Raw genomic sequence first — 16,927 nt, forward strand, 5'->3', positions numbered from 1 at the left:
GATTTGCCCTTATTTGGCAACACAATATCTATCACTTCAGGTTACTGCCAAAAGCATATAGCCTCAAATTATCTCCTTCACTTACTACTATTCCAAAAGCTCACTTGGCTCACCTCTAGGAGAATGACTTTCTCTCATTCTTTTGTCAGTGTTTCCTAAAAATGTGATGCCAGAGGCCATGGCCCTCCATTTCAAATATGCATTTTTAAACATGCATATTACAGGTTCCATCCCAGACCAAATGAATCAGAATCTCTGGTAGTTAAGCATGATCCAGTTGATTCCTCTTTACTATAAACCTAGAGAGCTACTACTCTAGATCAGTGGTCAGCAAACTATGGCCTGCAGGCAAAATGCGGCTAGCTGCCCACTGCTGTAACTAAAGTTTTATTGGAATGCAGCCACACCCATTTGTTAACCTACTCTCTATGACTACTTTTGCAATACAGCTACAGAGTTGAGTAGTTGTGACAGAGATTTATAGCCTGCAAGGCCTAAAGTATTTATTTATTATCTGGTTCTGTATAGCAAAAGTTTGTTGATAGTGCTCTAGATAGTCTAAATTTTATTCTGGATCAGCTCAGAATATCAAAGGAAAGATCTCTGAAAGTACAGTTCTGCAGCCTCAGAGAATGAAGTCAACTGAATTATGCTTTGGCATAAGTCTCTAGGCTTACAATGACAGGTCTATTTTTAAAAATCTTCAAAAATGATTCCTGGAGGGACTACTGTTGAGGACTTCCATTCCATCAGTCTCTCTCTGATGAGGCCCAGAGGCAACAGAGCTCTGTGTTCCCAGCACAACAGTTAACATGTCTGAAAACCAAATAATTATGGATTATACACTCATCTTATTTCCATGTATCTTTTGATGACATTTTCTGGGCTGGTAGCCCCCTCAGGGCAAAAGAAAATTGAAGCACAAGAAGAGCCCAGCTACAGAATGCAATTTACAATGATCTTTCTAGACAAGAGTTCCAGACTTGCTTGAGTATTAAAACTACCATGATGAGTTGGTGTGACACTTTTAACACATTCTGAAAATCAGATTCTGTTTTCTCAACATTCAGAATCTTTTCTTATTTTGCCTAAGCTAATGAGATGCAGATCAGTAGTAAATAACCTAGCATTTCCCCACAACTGACAAAACCAGGCAAAACAGTAGAAGGAGAAACATACTTTAGCTAATTTAAGTGTCTTGTTTTATTTTGCTTATTTAAATACTAAAAAGGTATTAGGAAAAAACCAATGTAATCAGATAAGGTCAAATTATACCTATGATCTCAAATGATCTAGTTTCTACCTTAAGAAATTATAAAAAGAGCAACTTAAATCCAATGTAAGCAGAAGAAACATTAAAATAAGAGCAAAAATCAGTGAAATACAAAGCAGGAAATAAAAAGCATCAATGAAAAGAAAGCTGGTATTATTAAAGATCAATAAAATTGTTACACCTCTAGCCAGGCTGACCAAGAAATAAAAGAAGACACAAATCAGAAATGAAAATGCGCCACCATTACATATCCTAAAACACTAAAATAGGGGAATATTATGAACAATTTCATGTCTATAAATTTGACAATTTAGACAAAAGGAACAAATACTTTGAAAGATACAAACTACCAAAGCTACCAAAAAAATCTCCAAAAGCTAACAAAGAAGACATACATAACCTGAATTAGTCCTATATAAAACTAAAGAAAATAAATTTATAGTTAAAAGCTTTCTCACAAAGAAAACTCCAGAACCAGATGGCTACACTGGTGAATTCTACCAAACATTTAAAGAAGAAATAACTTCAACTGTACGCACACTCTACCAGAGAACACAATAGGAAAGAATACTTCCCACTGCTTGTTTTGAGGCTGGTAGATTTCCTTACTCCAAAACCAATAAAAACACAAGAAGAAAGTACTAACCAATATTCCTCATGAACACAGAAACACATATCTTCACAAAATATCAGCAAATCAATCCAGCAATATATAAAATGGATAATACATCACAACTATGTAGAATTTACCTTGGATATGAAAGGCTGCTCAACATCCAAAAAGCAAGAAACTGACTATACCAACAGACTGAAAAAGAAAACTCATATGATAACCTCGATCAATACTTAAAAAAAAAGCACTGGCAAAATCCAACATCTATTCATGATTTAAAAAAAAAAAAAGCCTCTTAGCAAAGTAAATATAAAAGGGAATTTCGTCAACCTAGCAAATGATAAAACAGAAATACAAGGGAACTTCCTTACCTCATAAAGGGCATCTACAGGGACTTCCCTGGTAGCACAGTGGTTAAGAATGCACCTGCCAATGCAGGGGACACGGGTTCGAGCCCTGGTCCAGGAAGATCCCACATGCCACAGAGCAACCAAGCCCACACGCCACAACTACTGAGCCTGCCCTCTAGAGCCCGTGAGCCCAACTACTGAAGCTTGCACGCCTAGAGCCTGTGCTCTGCAACAAGAGAAGCAACTGCAATGAGAAGCCCGCACACTGCAACAAAGCATAGCCCCTACTCACCGCAACTAGAGAAAGCCCATGTGCAGCAATGAAGACCCAATGCAGCCAGTAAATAAATTTATTTACTTATTTATTTCAAAATAAAAGTAGGGCATCTATAAAAACCTTACTGCTAACATCATACTTAATGGTGAAAGAATGCTTTCATTTAAAATTTGGAGTAAGGCAAGGATGCCTCTTACTGTACCTATTTACCAACATCCTGGAAGTCCTAGCTCGCACAATAAGGCAAGAAAAAGAAATGAACAGCATACAGATCAAAAAAGAAGAAATAAAACTGCCTCTATTCACAGATGAGATGACTGTCTATGTAGAAAAATGCCGAAGAATCTAGCAAAAAAGTTCCTGGAACTCATAAGTTTAGAAAAGTTACAAGTTCACTATTAATAAAGACAATCAATTGTATTTCTAGTCTACATATTAATAGACAATCAAAAATTGAAACTTAAAAAATACCATTTACAATGGCATGAGGAAACATAAAATATACTTGACTAGAAATCTAACAAAATGTGTGTAGAACCTGTACACTAAAAACTACAAAAGGATACTTAAGGAAATGGAGAGGTATATCACATTCATAGTTTGGAATACTCAATACTGTTAAAATGTCAACTCTCCCCAAATTGATCCATAGAGTTAATGCAATCCCAATGCAATCCTAGCAGGTTTTTTTTCTTTCCTTTTTTTTTTTTTTTTGTTTTGGCTGCATCAGGTCTTAGTTGTGGCACGTGGGCCCAGTAGTTGCAGCACACAGGCTTAGCTGCCTCACAGCATCTGGAATCTTAGTTCCCCAACCAGGGATCAAACCTGCATCCCCTGCCTTGGAGGCAGATTCTTAACCACTGGACCACCAGGGAAGTTCCCTAGCAGATTTTTTTAATTTGACAAACTGATTCTAAAATTTGTATAGAGAGGCAAAGGAACTAGTCAAAACAATTAAAAATAATAATAGTAAATTTGGAGGATTCACCCTACCTGATTTCCACACTCAATATAAAGCTACAATAATCGAGGCAGAAGTAATTGGCAAAAGCATAGACACACAGATCAACAGGACAGACTAGGGAAAGACCCACACACAGTCACTGATTTCTAACAGGTAGAAAGCAATCAGGTGAAGAAAGGATAATTTTTTCATAAATGGTTGTTCAAAAAACTGGACACCTATATTAAAAAAAAAAATCCCCTGCCCTTATCCCTTAATACATACAAAATTTAATTAAAAACAAAACAAACTTCCAGAAGAAAATAACAGGAAAAATATTTGGGACCTTGGGTTTGGCTGACTTCTCAGATACAAAATCAAAAGCAAAATCGATAAAAGCAAAAACTAACAATAATTGGACTTTATCAAAATTTAAAACTTATGCTCTGCAAAAGACACTGTTAAGAAAAGTGAAAAGGGAAGCTACAGACTGGGAAAAATATTTGCAAAACAATACCTAATAAATAACTTGTATCCAGAAGATATCAAAAACTCTCAAAACCCAGCTAACAACTTCTATGCACCAAGGGACATAATTAACAGAGCACAAAGGTAATCCATGGAATGAGAAAAAACATTTACAAGTCACATATCTGATATACCAGAATATATAAAAATTCCTACAATTCAACAAATAAAACCCAACTAAAAAATGGACAAAGGAACCGAACAGATGGTAAATTCTGTTATGTGTATTTTACAATTAAAAAAAAAACAATAAGTATACAAATTAATAAACAGAAACCTCAATTAAAATAGAGTTAGGAGGCCAGGAGGGGGAGCACTCAGGCACTATGCTGTTAGCAGAGCCCAAGGGGAAGAAGAAAGACTTCCTCTTCTTGCTTGCCAAGAGCTGAGCCAATGACAGAATGCCACAATTCAGCCAATGAAAAACCACTACACTCTGGATTCTCAATTCCTCCAATGCACTCTTTGTTTACCACAGCCCTTCCAACTTCCTTTTCCCCTCTATAAAAGAGTTCTTTCCATTTTTGCTGGGGTCTCGCACTGTCTTGCCATGGTTGCAGACCCTGAATCACAATTCTTTGTTGATTCCAAGTAAACCCATTTTTGCTAGAGAAATAACTGTCAGTCTATTTGTTTGAGGTCAACATAAGAAAACAAACAACCTAATTAAAACTGGGCAAAAGCTCTGGACACATTTTATCAAAGAAGATATGTGGATGACAAATAAGCATATAAACAGATATTCAACATCATTAGTCTTTAGAGAACTACAAACTAAAACCACAATGACATAGCACTACACACCTATTAGAATAGCTTAAATTAAGGGGGAAAAAAAACCCCAACCCTGACAATATCAACTGTTGGTGAGGATACAAAGTAACTGGAGCTCTTATGGATTGATGGTAGGGATGCAAAATGGTACAGAAAGTTTGACAGCTCCTTATAAAAGTTAAACATTCACTTCACCATAAAACCCACAGCAATTCCATTCCTAGGAATTTGCCCAAGAGAAATGAAAATTTTATCTCCATACAAAAACCTGTACAGTAGAGCAGATTTATTCACAATCACTAAAAACTGGAAACCACCCCAGTGGTATCAAGACCGGAGAATGAACAAGCAAATTATTCTACATGCATACAATGGAATGGTACTCAGCAATAAGAAGGAACTAAACTAACTATGGATACAGGTCCATCGTGGAGAAATTTCAAGTGCATTAGGCTTAGTGTAAGAAGCCAGTCTCAAAAGGCTACATACTGTATGATTTCACCTACATGACATTCTGGAAAAGGCAGATATATAGGAACAGAAAACACATCAATGCTTTGCTAAGTGCTGGAGGTGAGGGGACAGGGTAAACTACAAACGGCACAAAGGAATATTTCAGGGTGATGGAATTGTTCTACATTGTCTGTAGTGGTGGTTATATGACTGTAACATGACTAAATGCATGTGTCAAACTCAGAACTGTACACTAAGGATGACTGTTTCTGTGTGTAAATTACACCAATAAAAACAATAAAGAAAATAAATGTAATGTGATAATACCAAATTATTCTATAAAAACCAGCCAACTAAACATTTGTAAAGTATGATGGTACATGTTTAATCTGATTTAAATATGCTACCTAGCAGCACGTTTCAAACAAATTCAGGCCATACCTTAGCTTTATAAATTAAAAGTTAAGGTTAGTATTATTTAATGATTTCTTTCACCATTTAGGGAGACACAAAAAAGTCAACTATAACTTATCTGAAATCACTGTTTTTTAAATAATTAATTTATGCATTGTCTATTATGTGCAGATTCAAAGATCCATGAGATAGTCAGGGGCAGGGTTCAGGAACATGATTTTCCCCCTTTCCATTTTCCTAGTAATGGATATAGCTGGTAGAAATAGTAATTGTAAAATATTAAATATTCCCTAATCTATTCCTGCACATTCTCTAAGGGGAAGGGTAATCAGGAGGAAAGGGGAGATTTATGGGAGGTACTACTTTATGTCAAGCATGATTAGGTAGCATTAGCCCCACTTTAAACATGTGAAAGCCAATGCTTTAGAAACAGGTTGGATCATTTGCTCATTTCTAAAGCGAAGCAGGCAACAGTAGGATTCAAATTCAAATTCAAATTCAGGTCTCATTTCAGACAAAGGTCTTACTCTTTTTTTTGTTTTTTTAATGTTTTAAAGCTATTATTAAAAAAAAGCTATTATTTATTTAATTCTAATTCTAGAATTTTCCATCTATTTCTAGTACTGTGTGGCACAGGATATCTTACTTCCCCAACCAGGGAACAAATCCAGGCCCCCTGCAGTGGAAGTGTGGAGCCTTAACCACTGGACCACCAGGGAAGTCCCACAAAGCTCTTACTCTTACCCAGCTCACTGCGATTTGCTCTCTGCCCATCTGCAACTGCTTAAGCAAGAGCTTGGCTCTACATGCTTCAAATCAAGGAGTATCTTTTAATATTTTATTACTCGTATTACCTTGTTCAATTTTAAACCCCAAGCCTACAATACATACATACATACTCAGAAAAGCTGAAACAGTTTATAATTTACACGAAAACATGGTGTCTTTTATCTGATCACTTAAAATTTTAAAAACAAACCACTGAATTTCTTAACCCATGATTAAAAACAGCAATATACAAGTAACAACCAAAAGGATATATGAAAAAGTAATCATGTTCACTTTTGACCTTAATAAAGAATTTACTGCAACTCTAATTTTAAACAAAGGAATATAGAAAAGTTCTTCCCCTTTCCTTTGGCTTCCTGACATCTGGCTTTCCTCTATTGTTTTCAAAAGCTGCCAGTATCCTGAGTTACACACAAATTATTTACTCCAACAGAACTCACCCTGTGAAGTGTCACCGTGTGTTGTTCCCATATAGCTGTTTCCTCCATTGCTGTGCTCTGATAAAGGAAAAGAAAAACAAATAATTATCTTTTAAGAGAATGTCTTTAATAAAGTGAATGAGAACATCTAGCAAACAATGCAGTGCAGTAAAATACCAAAATTCATACTTTTAATATTAGATACTCTGAAAAGGGCTTAATAATTATAGAAGATTTTTTGCTTGCTTTTGTTTTTGTTTTAAGAGGCAGGAAACTACACACAGGAACTTCCTTTGTTTTTAACTTAATTTGGACAGATGCCACTCTATACTCATTTCATGCCAGCTGAAATCAGTGTTCAAGCTAATTCTGCAACTTTATACTTAACATCAGATAGAAAACAGAAGTTGGAATAGTATTTTTACAATATCAAACGACATATAAAACATATAAAAGCATTCCTTACGTTGTGCAAAGGAAGGAAACGCCAAATACCTCTGAACTCAGTAATTATAAATATACATATTACAGGAAAACAGATAAGACCATTTGATAGGTTTGGTCAATGGTTGCTTCAATATCAGTAAAACACTACTGCTTTACTTAGTTTCAGTTTTACTACAGAATTATCCTCAAGCTTTGTTTATAACCCTGAGCAGAAAAAAAAAGGGCTTTTCTAGTATACATATCATGCACACAATGCCCATGCCACACACACACACACACAAAAACAGAAAAGAAAAATAAACAATTCCACCTCCTCCCAAAGACTCTCCTTGAAATAGAAGTGATGCACGCTCCAATAGAGGTGCTGCTGCTCAAACAGTCAAGTGTAGTTCAGCTTCTTCTCCTGTCAAGAACATTTTACTAAAGAGAAATAAATCACTATCTAAGGGATGGTCACTAAAGAATTCAAAGTAAATTTCCTATAAATTGGGTTGACTGCTCTTGGAGGCTTAAAGTAATTCAACCCCTTTTAATGTTACCATTTTCTGCAATGGTAGCATTACAGAAAATGGGGTTCCTGAACATATATATCTACAATTTGCTTAAAGGCTTTTTCAGAGGTATCACAAGGTAGAGTGGAAGGGAGAATGCTGAGCACAATACTGCCAGGATATCACTTGTCACCCAGCGTTATCAATGTCTATCCCACAGGTGAGGTTTGTTTTCTAGTGCACTGCTGTCACTAGCATCATGAGAACACGTCCACCAAGGGGCCATGGGCCCATTTCTCTTTTCCCACAGCAACTTTAATCAAACATTAATGCCACTTTAGAAAATGTATCCCTATAAAGAAAGCCTGCTTCCCTAAATTCAAAGCAACTAGATTAACTTTCCTGCCAGATGAATAAGTGAGGCAGAGAAAGGATCCCTCTGTTCATTCCCATAGATAAGAACTGTCAACCAGCGTTTTGTTTCAATCTTTCAGTCAAGTGCAGCAAAACCTCCTTTTAATGAGACCTCTGCTGGAAACAAAGCTATTTTGTTTTTTTTTTTTAAAAACTGACCAGAGAATTTATGTATTTTAAAAAATTCCTCCATCAATGTGACATAGTGATATGAGTAATTCTGCTAAACATCAAGAGCCCTACCAAAATTATACATGATAAAAATACCTGCAATTGCCAGTGTGTCCAATCTTAGCTGACTTATTAAAAATGAGAACTACTCGCACGGCTTTAAGCTTGTCTTGCCTTGATCCACTTCTTTACCAGCAGCACTACTTCACTACCCTAATTCTCTTCCTATCAGTGCAAACTGAAAGTGATCTGATAACCAGAGAGGACCTCCATAACATATTCTTTGGAATGAAAATTTACCATCCTCCATATGATTTAAATGGCTACACAGTTTACCATTTAGTAAAATAATATTAATCAAATGAGGAAATTCATTTAATGTGAAGGGGGGAAAAGCAGATTATGAAACGGCTTATATACTGTTATCCTAACTTTGTTTAAACGTGAATAGGACAAGAAAGGCTAAAGGATATACAAAATGTTAACAATGATCATCTTCAAAGTGAAGGGATTATGGATGGTATTTTTTCATCAGGCTTTTTTTTTTTTGCTTTCCTTTCTCCATTTCCAATCAGAATAAATTGCCAAAATATTTTAAGCCACATTCATCAAATCCCACTTGAAACTTCAAATATCCATTTTTAACTTCGCTTTTAGGAAAAATCAAATAATATTTAAGATTATTTTGTTTTATTGTTAATTATAAAAAGCATTGTTAGTAAGCGATTTATACAATAAGGTCTTAATATACAAACTTCTAGAGGAGTACAATAAGAAATTTAGATTATTTTGTTTATATAAGGGGAAAAAATAAAAATACTAAAACAATTGTTCCCAGCATGCCAATCAAAATTAATGTTTCTTCAGAAAAGTACACAACTCAACCAACAAAATGGCTTCCCCAAAATGGGTAACAGCTCACACTTCTCTGTTAAAGCCAAACAGCCTTATTAGCTTGATTTATCAGAAGGGAGACCAATATACAAGAAAGAAGCCAAGAGAAAAAAGGAAACATTAAAAAGGGTGGTCAGCTAGGCTCTTGACCTGCACACTAAACCAACTGTATCCATATAAGTTGTTATGCCTTGCTGATCCTTATCACTTAAAGCACACACATAAAGAAAAAAGTATTCCTAGTTTAAACCATGAACCATTCCACCTCTCCCCAGTCTCAGCCTTTGGTTTCCTTCAGTGACAAAAGCAGCAAAATTCTATCCATGGTTGTTTTTATAATTAGGCAGACTTTATGAGGAGTTCTGAAGGAACTGTGGGATGAATAAGTGGATGCACACACAGATCTGTGATAAAACAAATACAGTAAAACATAAAGGTAGAATCTTAGTTGACAGATTCAAGTACCCAGTGCAATTCTTTCAACTTTGCTATGTTTGAAAGTGAACATAAAATGCTGGGAGGTGGGCAGAGGACAATCTTAAAAGAAATCACTCAGAAACTGAAGGCTAAAACTGATATAAAACACTTTTAGTACTACTAAATTTGATACTTTAGTGATATTTCAGATTTTAATGCTGAAATTTTGATACTTTAGAAAAAGGAGGAAGAGGATTTCCTTTGAAAGAATACCTAAAAAACAAGTGGCCTCTGGGGTGGAGAAAAAGAAATTGGGGTAGGGAGATAGGGAATCTTACATTTTCACTGTGAGCAATTTTGTACTGTTCTATTAAGTTCATCTATTACTTTTTTTAAAAATAAATTTATTTATTTATTTATTTAATTTATTTATTGGCTGCGTTGGGTCTTCGTTTCTGCACACGGGCTTTCTCTTGTTGCTGTGAGCGGGGGCTACTCTTCATTGCTGTGCACAGGCTGCTCACTGTAGCGGCTTCTCTTGTTGTGGAGCATGGGCCCCAGGCACGTGGGCTTCAATAGTTGCAGCACATGGGCTCAGTAGTTGTGGCTCACGGGCTCTAGAGCACAGGCTCAATAGTTGTTGCCCACGGGCTTAGTTGCTCCGTGGCATGTGGAATCTTCCCAGGGCAGGGCTCGAACCCAGGTCCCCTGCATTGGCAGGCGGATTCTTTACCACTGCGCCACCTAGGAAGTCCCATCTACTACCTATTCAAGCAAATAATCTCTGAAACGTCATCCTTATTATAAAATTGCTTACTTGTCATTTTTTATACTGAAAAAAAAAAAAAAAAAAAAAGCAGAATGCATAATTGCATCACTTGCACAAGGATTTTCTGGTAAATGAACAGCCTCATTCCCAAAACATTTAGGCTTGTGGGGAGACCGCAAGTAAAAAAGTGTCACTCCTCTAAGAATAATTCCAGCATTATCATTCCCTATAACTCTGAAAGATGCTGTTAAACAGAAAATGAACTAAGCCAGAAATATCAAGATCAGAGCCCAAATCTGCCGTTAACTAGGTAAGTAATCTTAATGTTCCTCATTTAGGGAATGGGACGACATTATCTCAAGTAAAAAGTCCTCTCCAGCTCCAAAATTCTATTAGACTGTAATTTCAATTCAAAACAGGCTGCAAATTCAATACTTAGTGAAGCAATGTAGGCATTGAGAGGAACTGCAGTTGTGGCCACTGGACTTCAAGTTCTACGTACACTTCGAAGTCCGCATCAACTGACCAGAATCATAATTTCTGAAGAAGCAAAAAGCTGCATTTCAGAAAGTGCCAAGAGTTTGTTTAGTTTCTTTGTTCTAAGCTCCAGCTGGCAAAGACACTACTCAGATCACCAACTCTGAAGGGCTTCCTGCCAAATCTTCAGATCCTAATTCTAGGCAGTTTCAGTGTCCTTTAGGACTGATTACAGATCAAGTGGGGAAAAGACAGGAGGCCACAAGAACGGACACGACAGGATGATCCTATAACTGGAAGAAGACCAAATCCAATATGGTATAAAGCCAGTGTTCTCCAAACAAAGGAAATCTTAACTCCTTAACTAGATATATAACCAGTTAAAATTTACCACCCTATGGCTGTAATTTCAAAAACAATCCATTCATTTAGTCAATCCAGACATTTATGCTAAGTGCCCTAGAGGTCAAAAAAAGGTCCTTCTTCCTCCTTAAAGGGCTCAAGGAGAAGGTTTATAACACTAGATACACAGTGTATATGAGGTGCCACTGAGGACGGTGAGGATGCTGCTTGCTGAGAAGATGGGAGACTGAGTCTCCAAGAAAGCAACATTTGAGTTCAAGCTTGAAGGATGACCAGGAAAGAAAGTAGGGAAAGACGTTTCCAGAGAAGAAACAGCGTGTCAGCAAGGTTGCTGATGCTGCACATAAAGCCGGCTTTGATGCAGCTGAACTGCACCATCTATGGAATAGGGAAAGGGTAAAAAGAGAAGCTGCAGAAGTACATCCCAACAGGCCTTGTCAACAAAATGCTCAGGACTGTGAACTCAATGGGAAGACACTAAGGAACTTTAGGCTGTCATATTCCATAGTCAGGGCTCATTGTGATGGCCGTGATGTGGAAGATGGAGATGTGGCAGGGAGACCAGTTACAAAGTGGATGTAAAGAGAGGGGAAGAGCCAAAGATAGCTGTTAGAGGTTTCTGAATTGGGCAGCTGCGTGAAAAAGCCAGCAGAAGAAGAGACTACAAATTCAATTTTAGTCACCTTTAATTTAAGGTGCCTGTGGAAATACTGAAGCAGAGATATAGGCAGTAGGCAGGCAGATATAGGAGATTTGGTGTAGGATTTGGTGTAGATAAAGATCTAGGAGTAATCAACAAAGCAGTACTGAACTCAAGAAAAAAGATCCAATTACCAAAGGACTAAGATGACCCTTGTGCACCACAAATATTCTAAGGGGAAAAAAGGAAGAACCTAAGGAAGCTGAGAAGGAACAGCCAGTGAGGAACTAATACAAAAAATGTCATTTATTGTCCAGAGAATACACCAAAACAATATATAAAAATGGAAGACACCATAAAATAAAATTTTCATATATTTTTTAATTGTTGCACCCTTATATATCAAATACATACTTAAAATAGTTTATTCAGTACCATCTCTTAAATAAAGCATGCTGAGCACTCCTTCCTGATGACTTGTGGTCCCCCCCTAGGAAAATCAAGTAGTAAACAGAGAGGTAACACTCTGATGGCTCTTTCTGCTTTTTTCTTCTGTAAATAGAGCTGCTATGCTGAATTGTTTCTGAATTCTTCTGTCCTCCAAAGTGTTTTCTGTTTGTTTTTGCTTTCCATCCACAATAGAAAGCAAGATCACCTATTAAGGTTGAGCCAGAAACTTAAGCACAACCTAAGTTTAGTGAATAAAAGAGATGGCCCCGGCCCCTCCTTGACCTTTCAAGTTAAGCATTTAATTTCAAATGTGACCACTGCTACACATATGTAGTACAAAGTACAAGACTAGTGTATGTGCTAAAGGATGGGGAAAATATACATTTGGATTGATCTGAAAGGCTATCATGTAAACTCTCAAAATGGAGATGTCCTGTCCAAGAGATAGTAATAAAGATAAATCTGAAGTCAAATGAAGAGTGGCCTTAGAGACACTCAGGGAATTCAACAAATCTCACAAATAGGACAAGAACTCACTAAGCATAAGAACTAAAAATAATGATCAAAGTAACAGTGCAGCAACGGTGCAATGACAGCCTCAACATAAAGTAAGTAAACTGAGCATCCGACACCCTACTATTCTCAACACCAGTTAAATTTTCAAATACTTTATTGTGTCCACTCCTTGGCTGACAATTTAGGAGACAGATGATGAGATGGATATGATTAGAAAATATTAAGAGCTGGAAGAAAGACATTAAGGGGGCCTAGAATTTTTTTTGGTTGAAAAAAGCTAGAAGTTTGCTTATGTAAGTTCACAGATAAATTGCTATATTTGCTGCTGTTGTAAGATTAAAATGAAAGAATGTCAGCTTAAATAAGTTACCTTTATATGCACACCAAACCTTGAGAAATTCTCATCAGGGACAGTTACAGATACTCTTGAAAACTTAGTGTTTTCCTGTTATCAAAAACAGAACTTTTTAGGCTGATGTTTTCTAATGGTCGAAGATGGATAAAAGACCTTTCAAATTTTTTTCCAGGCAAAAAGCGGAAAGGAAATGGGCTGGCATAGATGAGGAAGTGATATTTCTGAGTGTATCTTTTTGTGTAGCAGTATTGTTTCATGATATATTATCCTCCAGCTATCCAAAAGTCTTGGAAGGGGTGGGGGAGGGTGTAAAAAATATAAAGTGTTGTGTGTATACTAGAAGTGAACAATAAATAAATACATTGTAGATAATGAGAGCTGGGTTTCTAATGTTGGAGGAAAAAACTATAACTAAGAAAAGGAGGGAGGCTAAACTGAACTCATGATGTAAGATCAGAATCTGACGTATGAGTATAAACCCATGGTTTTAAATATATATGCAGATAGATACAGAAATAGTCTTATAGATCTGCATATGCCTACTTCCTAGCTCTGTCTGCTGAGAAAGCCTAGAAGCAAGAATCCAATAGCAATGAGTACAACTAGCATGGAGATCTTAATTTCTAAATACTAATCTGTAATAAAACAAACCAGAATTTCTCAGAGAAGTGACTGGTTGCCAGGCTGGGTCAGGGATAATGCAGGATGAAGCTGGAATGTCATGTGGCACTAGAAATGAAGGGACTTCTCAAAAAATCAAGGGGATTTGTCAAGAGAACACAGGAACCAGCTTGAAAGAGCTTCTAGAGGCCAAAGCTGGAATAACATGAGGGACAAAATAACGTTAATATTAGATTTCAACCCACACAATAACCCATAAGTCCATACTGATGTAATCAAACAAATAAAAGGGAAAGGGACAGCTCTTCATTAGAGTGGAATTTCAATTGACAAATATGGAAGGAAAGAGGGAAACAGAATTACCAACAGGAAAACTCCACAAATTGTTGCAGATAAAGATCCATCATATGCTTTGTGAAGACTTAAAGGGGTGGGATAGGGATAGGGAGGCTGGGAGGGAGGCTCAGGAGGGGGTGAATATGGGGATATATGTATACATGTGGCTCTTTCACTTTGTTGTACAGCAGAAAATGACAACAGTGTAAAGCAATTATACTCCAATAAAGATTTTTTTAAAAATTAAAAAAAAAAATCCATCATAGATGATAAAAACTAGTGGGTGAATGTTTGAGAGTAACATGATTAGCACAGCCTCAAATTATCTCCTCCAAAATATTTATACATTACAGAAATACAGTAACTTTACAGTAGAGAAATACCATCTTAACCAAGGTAAACATTACCAGTAAGAGAGATCATCACCATGAACCCCTTGATATGATTAACAACATGGTTTCTTTTATAGTATTCTTACCAAAAATGCACTGCCTCAGTCCAATAATGAAAAAACAACTGACAAATCAAATTGAAGGGCATTCTAAAATATAATCAGTTCTCTTCAAAAAGTCATAAAAGACAGAGGGAAAACTGAGGCTCTGTTACAGATTCAACCACATCAAAAAGAAGTAACAACTAAACTCAAAGTGGAATCCTGGAAGAGAAAAAAGGATGAACTAGCAAAATTCAAATGTGGTCAGTAACTTAGTTACTATTGGATCAATGTTAATTTCTTATCCTTGATAACTGTTCTACAGTTACAGTAAGTAAAACCTAAGAGGAGTGGAATGAAGATTTAAGAGAACTCTAATATATTTGCAACTTTTCTCTAACATTAATTCAAAATTAAAAAGTTTTTCCATAAACAAAACAAAAAGACAACTTCAAGACGAAGAGAAAGTATTTGCAAATGATGCAACCGACAAGGCCTTAATTTCTAAACTATATAGACAGCTCATACACTTCAATATCCAAAAAACAAACAACCTAATCAAAAAATGGGCAGAAGACCTAAACAGACATTTCTCCAAAGACATACAGATGGCCAACAGACACATAAAAAGATGTTCAACATCACTAATTATTACAGAAATGCAAATCGAAACTACAATGAGGTATATATCACCTCATACCTGTTAGAATGGCCATCATCAAAAAGTCTACAAATAATAAATGCTAGAGAGGGTATGGAGAAAAGGAACCCACCTACACTGTAGGTAGAAATGGAAACTGGTACAACCATTATGGAAAACAGTATGGAGGTTCTTTAAAAAACTAAAAATAGAGCTACCATATGATCCAGCAATCCCACTCCTGGACATATATCCAGGGATTAACATATACATAACACTATATAAAAAATAGATAAACAAGGATTTACCGTATAGTACAGGGAACTATATTCAACAGCTTATAATAAAACCTATATGGAAAAGAATCTGCAGCTGTACACTTAAAACACAATATTGTAAATCACTATAAATTATAAATAAATAAATATCCACGGAGCCAAAAAAAAAGGAATGGTAATGACAAGACTAATAAGGAGCTGAAAATTGCTAGGTACAAATGAATGCCATCTTGACCACATTTGCTTTCAGCAGTGGAATATCTAAGTAGTCATATTCTGAACTATCATATGTGAGCAAATTCACCAAATTCTTTTCAAAATCAAGAACATTCTTTCTTTAGTTGCTAAAATGAAGACTATAATTAAAGGACCTTGAATGGGCAGTAAACACATCTGTCTTTCGAGTTTCTTAGGTTACTCTTCATCCTCACTAAACCACTATCTGATTTTCAAAAAAAAAAAAAATTAAAAAGTTTTAGAAAATCTTTTCAATTTCTAAATAATAACATATATTCCTAAATACCGAAATAAAATTTCATTGAGTGCTGTTATTTCTCTAACAAAGCACTCAATGAAAAACAGCAAATCTGTACACTCGACATGCCATGTTTCTTTAAAACCTGCCTCCTTACTTCACCTTAATCCTAAAACTCTTTTAAACAAATCACAAAATATCTAAGGTAAGGTGACAAGCTGTGTTTCTATTGCTAAGCCTCACTTAGGCACACTCCATCAGGCAGTTCCCTCCTGGTTCCCAGACCAGGCACCTTGAGGCTGAAAATCTCACTATTAAGGTGGCAGTAGCAATAGATCAAGGTTCAGTAAGAAGGAAAGAAATATACCAGTCTGAATGCAAGCCATTCGGGTATTAAAACTTACGACTTCTCCAATACACAACAAAGAGGCAACACCATTTATTTTCATGTAAAACTGGGCTTTTAAAGTAACCTGCTAATATCTAATATCTATCTGGATATGAATCTAGTTTTCACATCCCGAAAATACAAAGAATTCTTATTAATAAAGACAGAGTGCCTAGGAGAAAAGATGGGTTGAAGGCTTGAGGAAGCGCTTCAAACAAGAGGATATCAAAATGACCAGTAAACACGTGGGGAAGTGCTCAACTTCCTTAAGCAACAGGATAACAAATGAAAAACAAACAAACAAACAAAACACAATTAAATGCTACTACACAACCACAAAATAAGCTAAAAGAAAATAACAATGAACACACTAATCAAAACTCACCACTAGCGGGAGTGTAAATTGGTATCTCTGCTTTGGAAAGCTGGCAAAAATAAGCATACTGTATGACCAATCAACAGAAATGTGTACATATATTCACAAGAACTTATGTACAAGAATGTTCACAAAAGCACTAT

At 36.1% G+C, this 16,927-nt stretch overlaps 1 protein-coding gene across 6 annotated transcripts in view; it reads right to left on the bottom strand.

Annotated features, from left to right (window-relative positions):
- The window catches only part of TJP1 (tight junction protein 1), a 107,707-nt gene that overhangs the window by 75,890 nt on the left and 14,890 nt on the right, over positions 1-16,927 (bottom strand). For all 6 annotated transcript variants that reach the window (XM_057720342.1, XM_057720344.1, XM_057720343.1 and 3 more), the window contains exon 2: positions 6,855-6,911. In XM_057720342.1, the coding sequence (XP_057576325.1) occupies positions 6,855-6,911 (57 nt within the window). The remainder of the gene's footprint in view (positions 1-6,854; positions 6,912-16,927) is intronic.

The sequence above is a fragment of the Hippopotamus amphibius genome, chromosome 2, assembly GCF_030028045.1.
Source record: "Hippopotamus amphibius kiboko isolate mHipAmp2 chromosome 2, mHipAmp2.hap2, whole genome shotgun sequence".
NCBI classification, from domain to species: Eukaryota; Metazoa; Chordata; class Mammalia; order Artiodactyla; family Hippopotamidae; genus Hippopotamus; species Hippopotamus amphibius.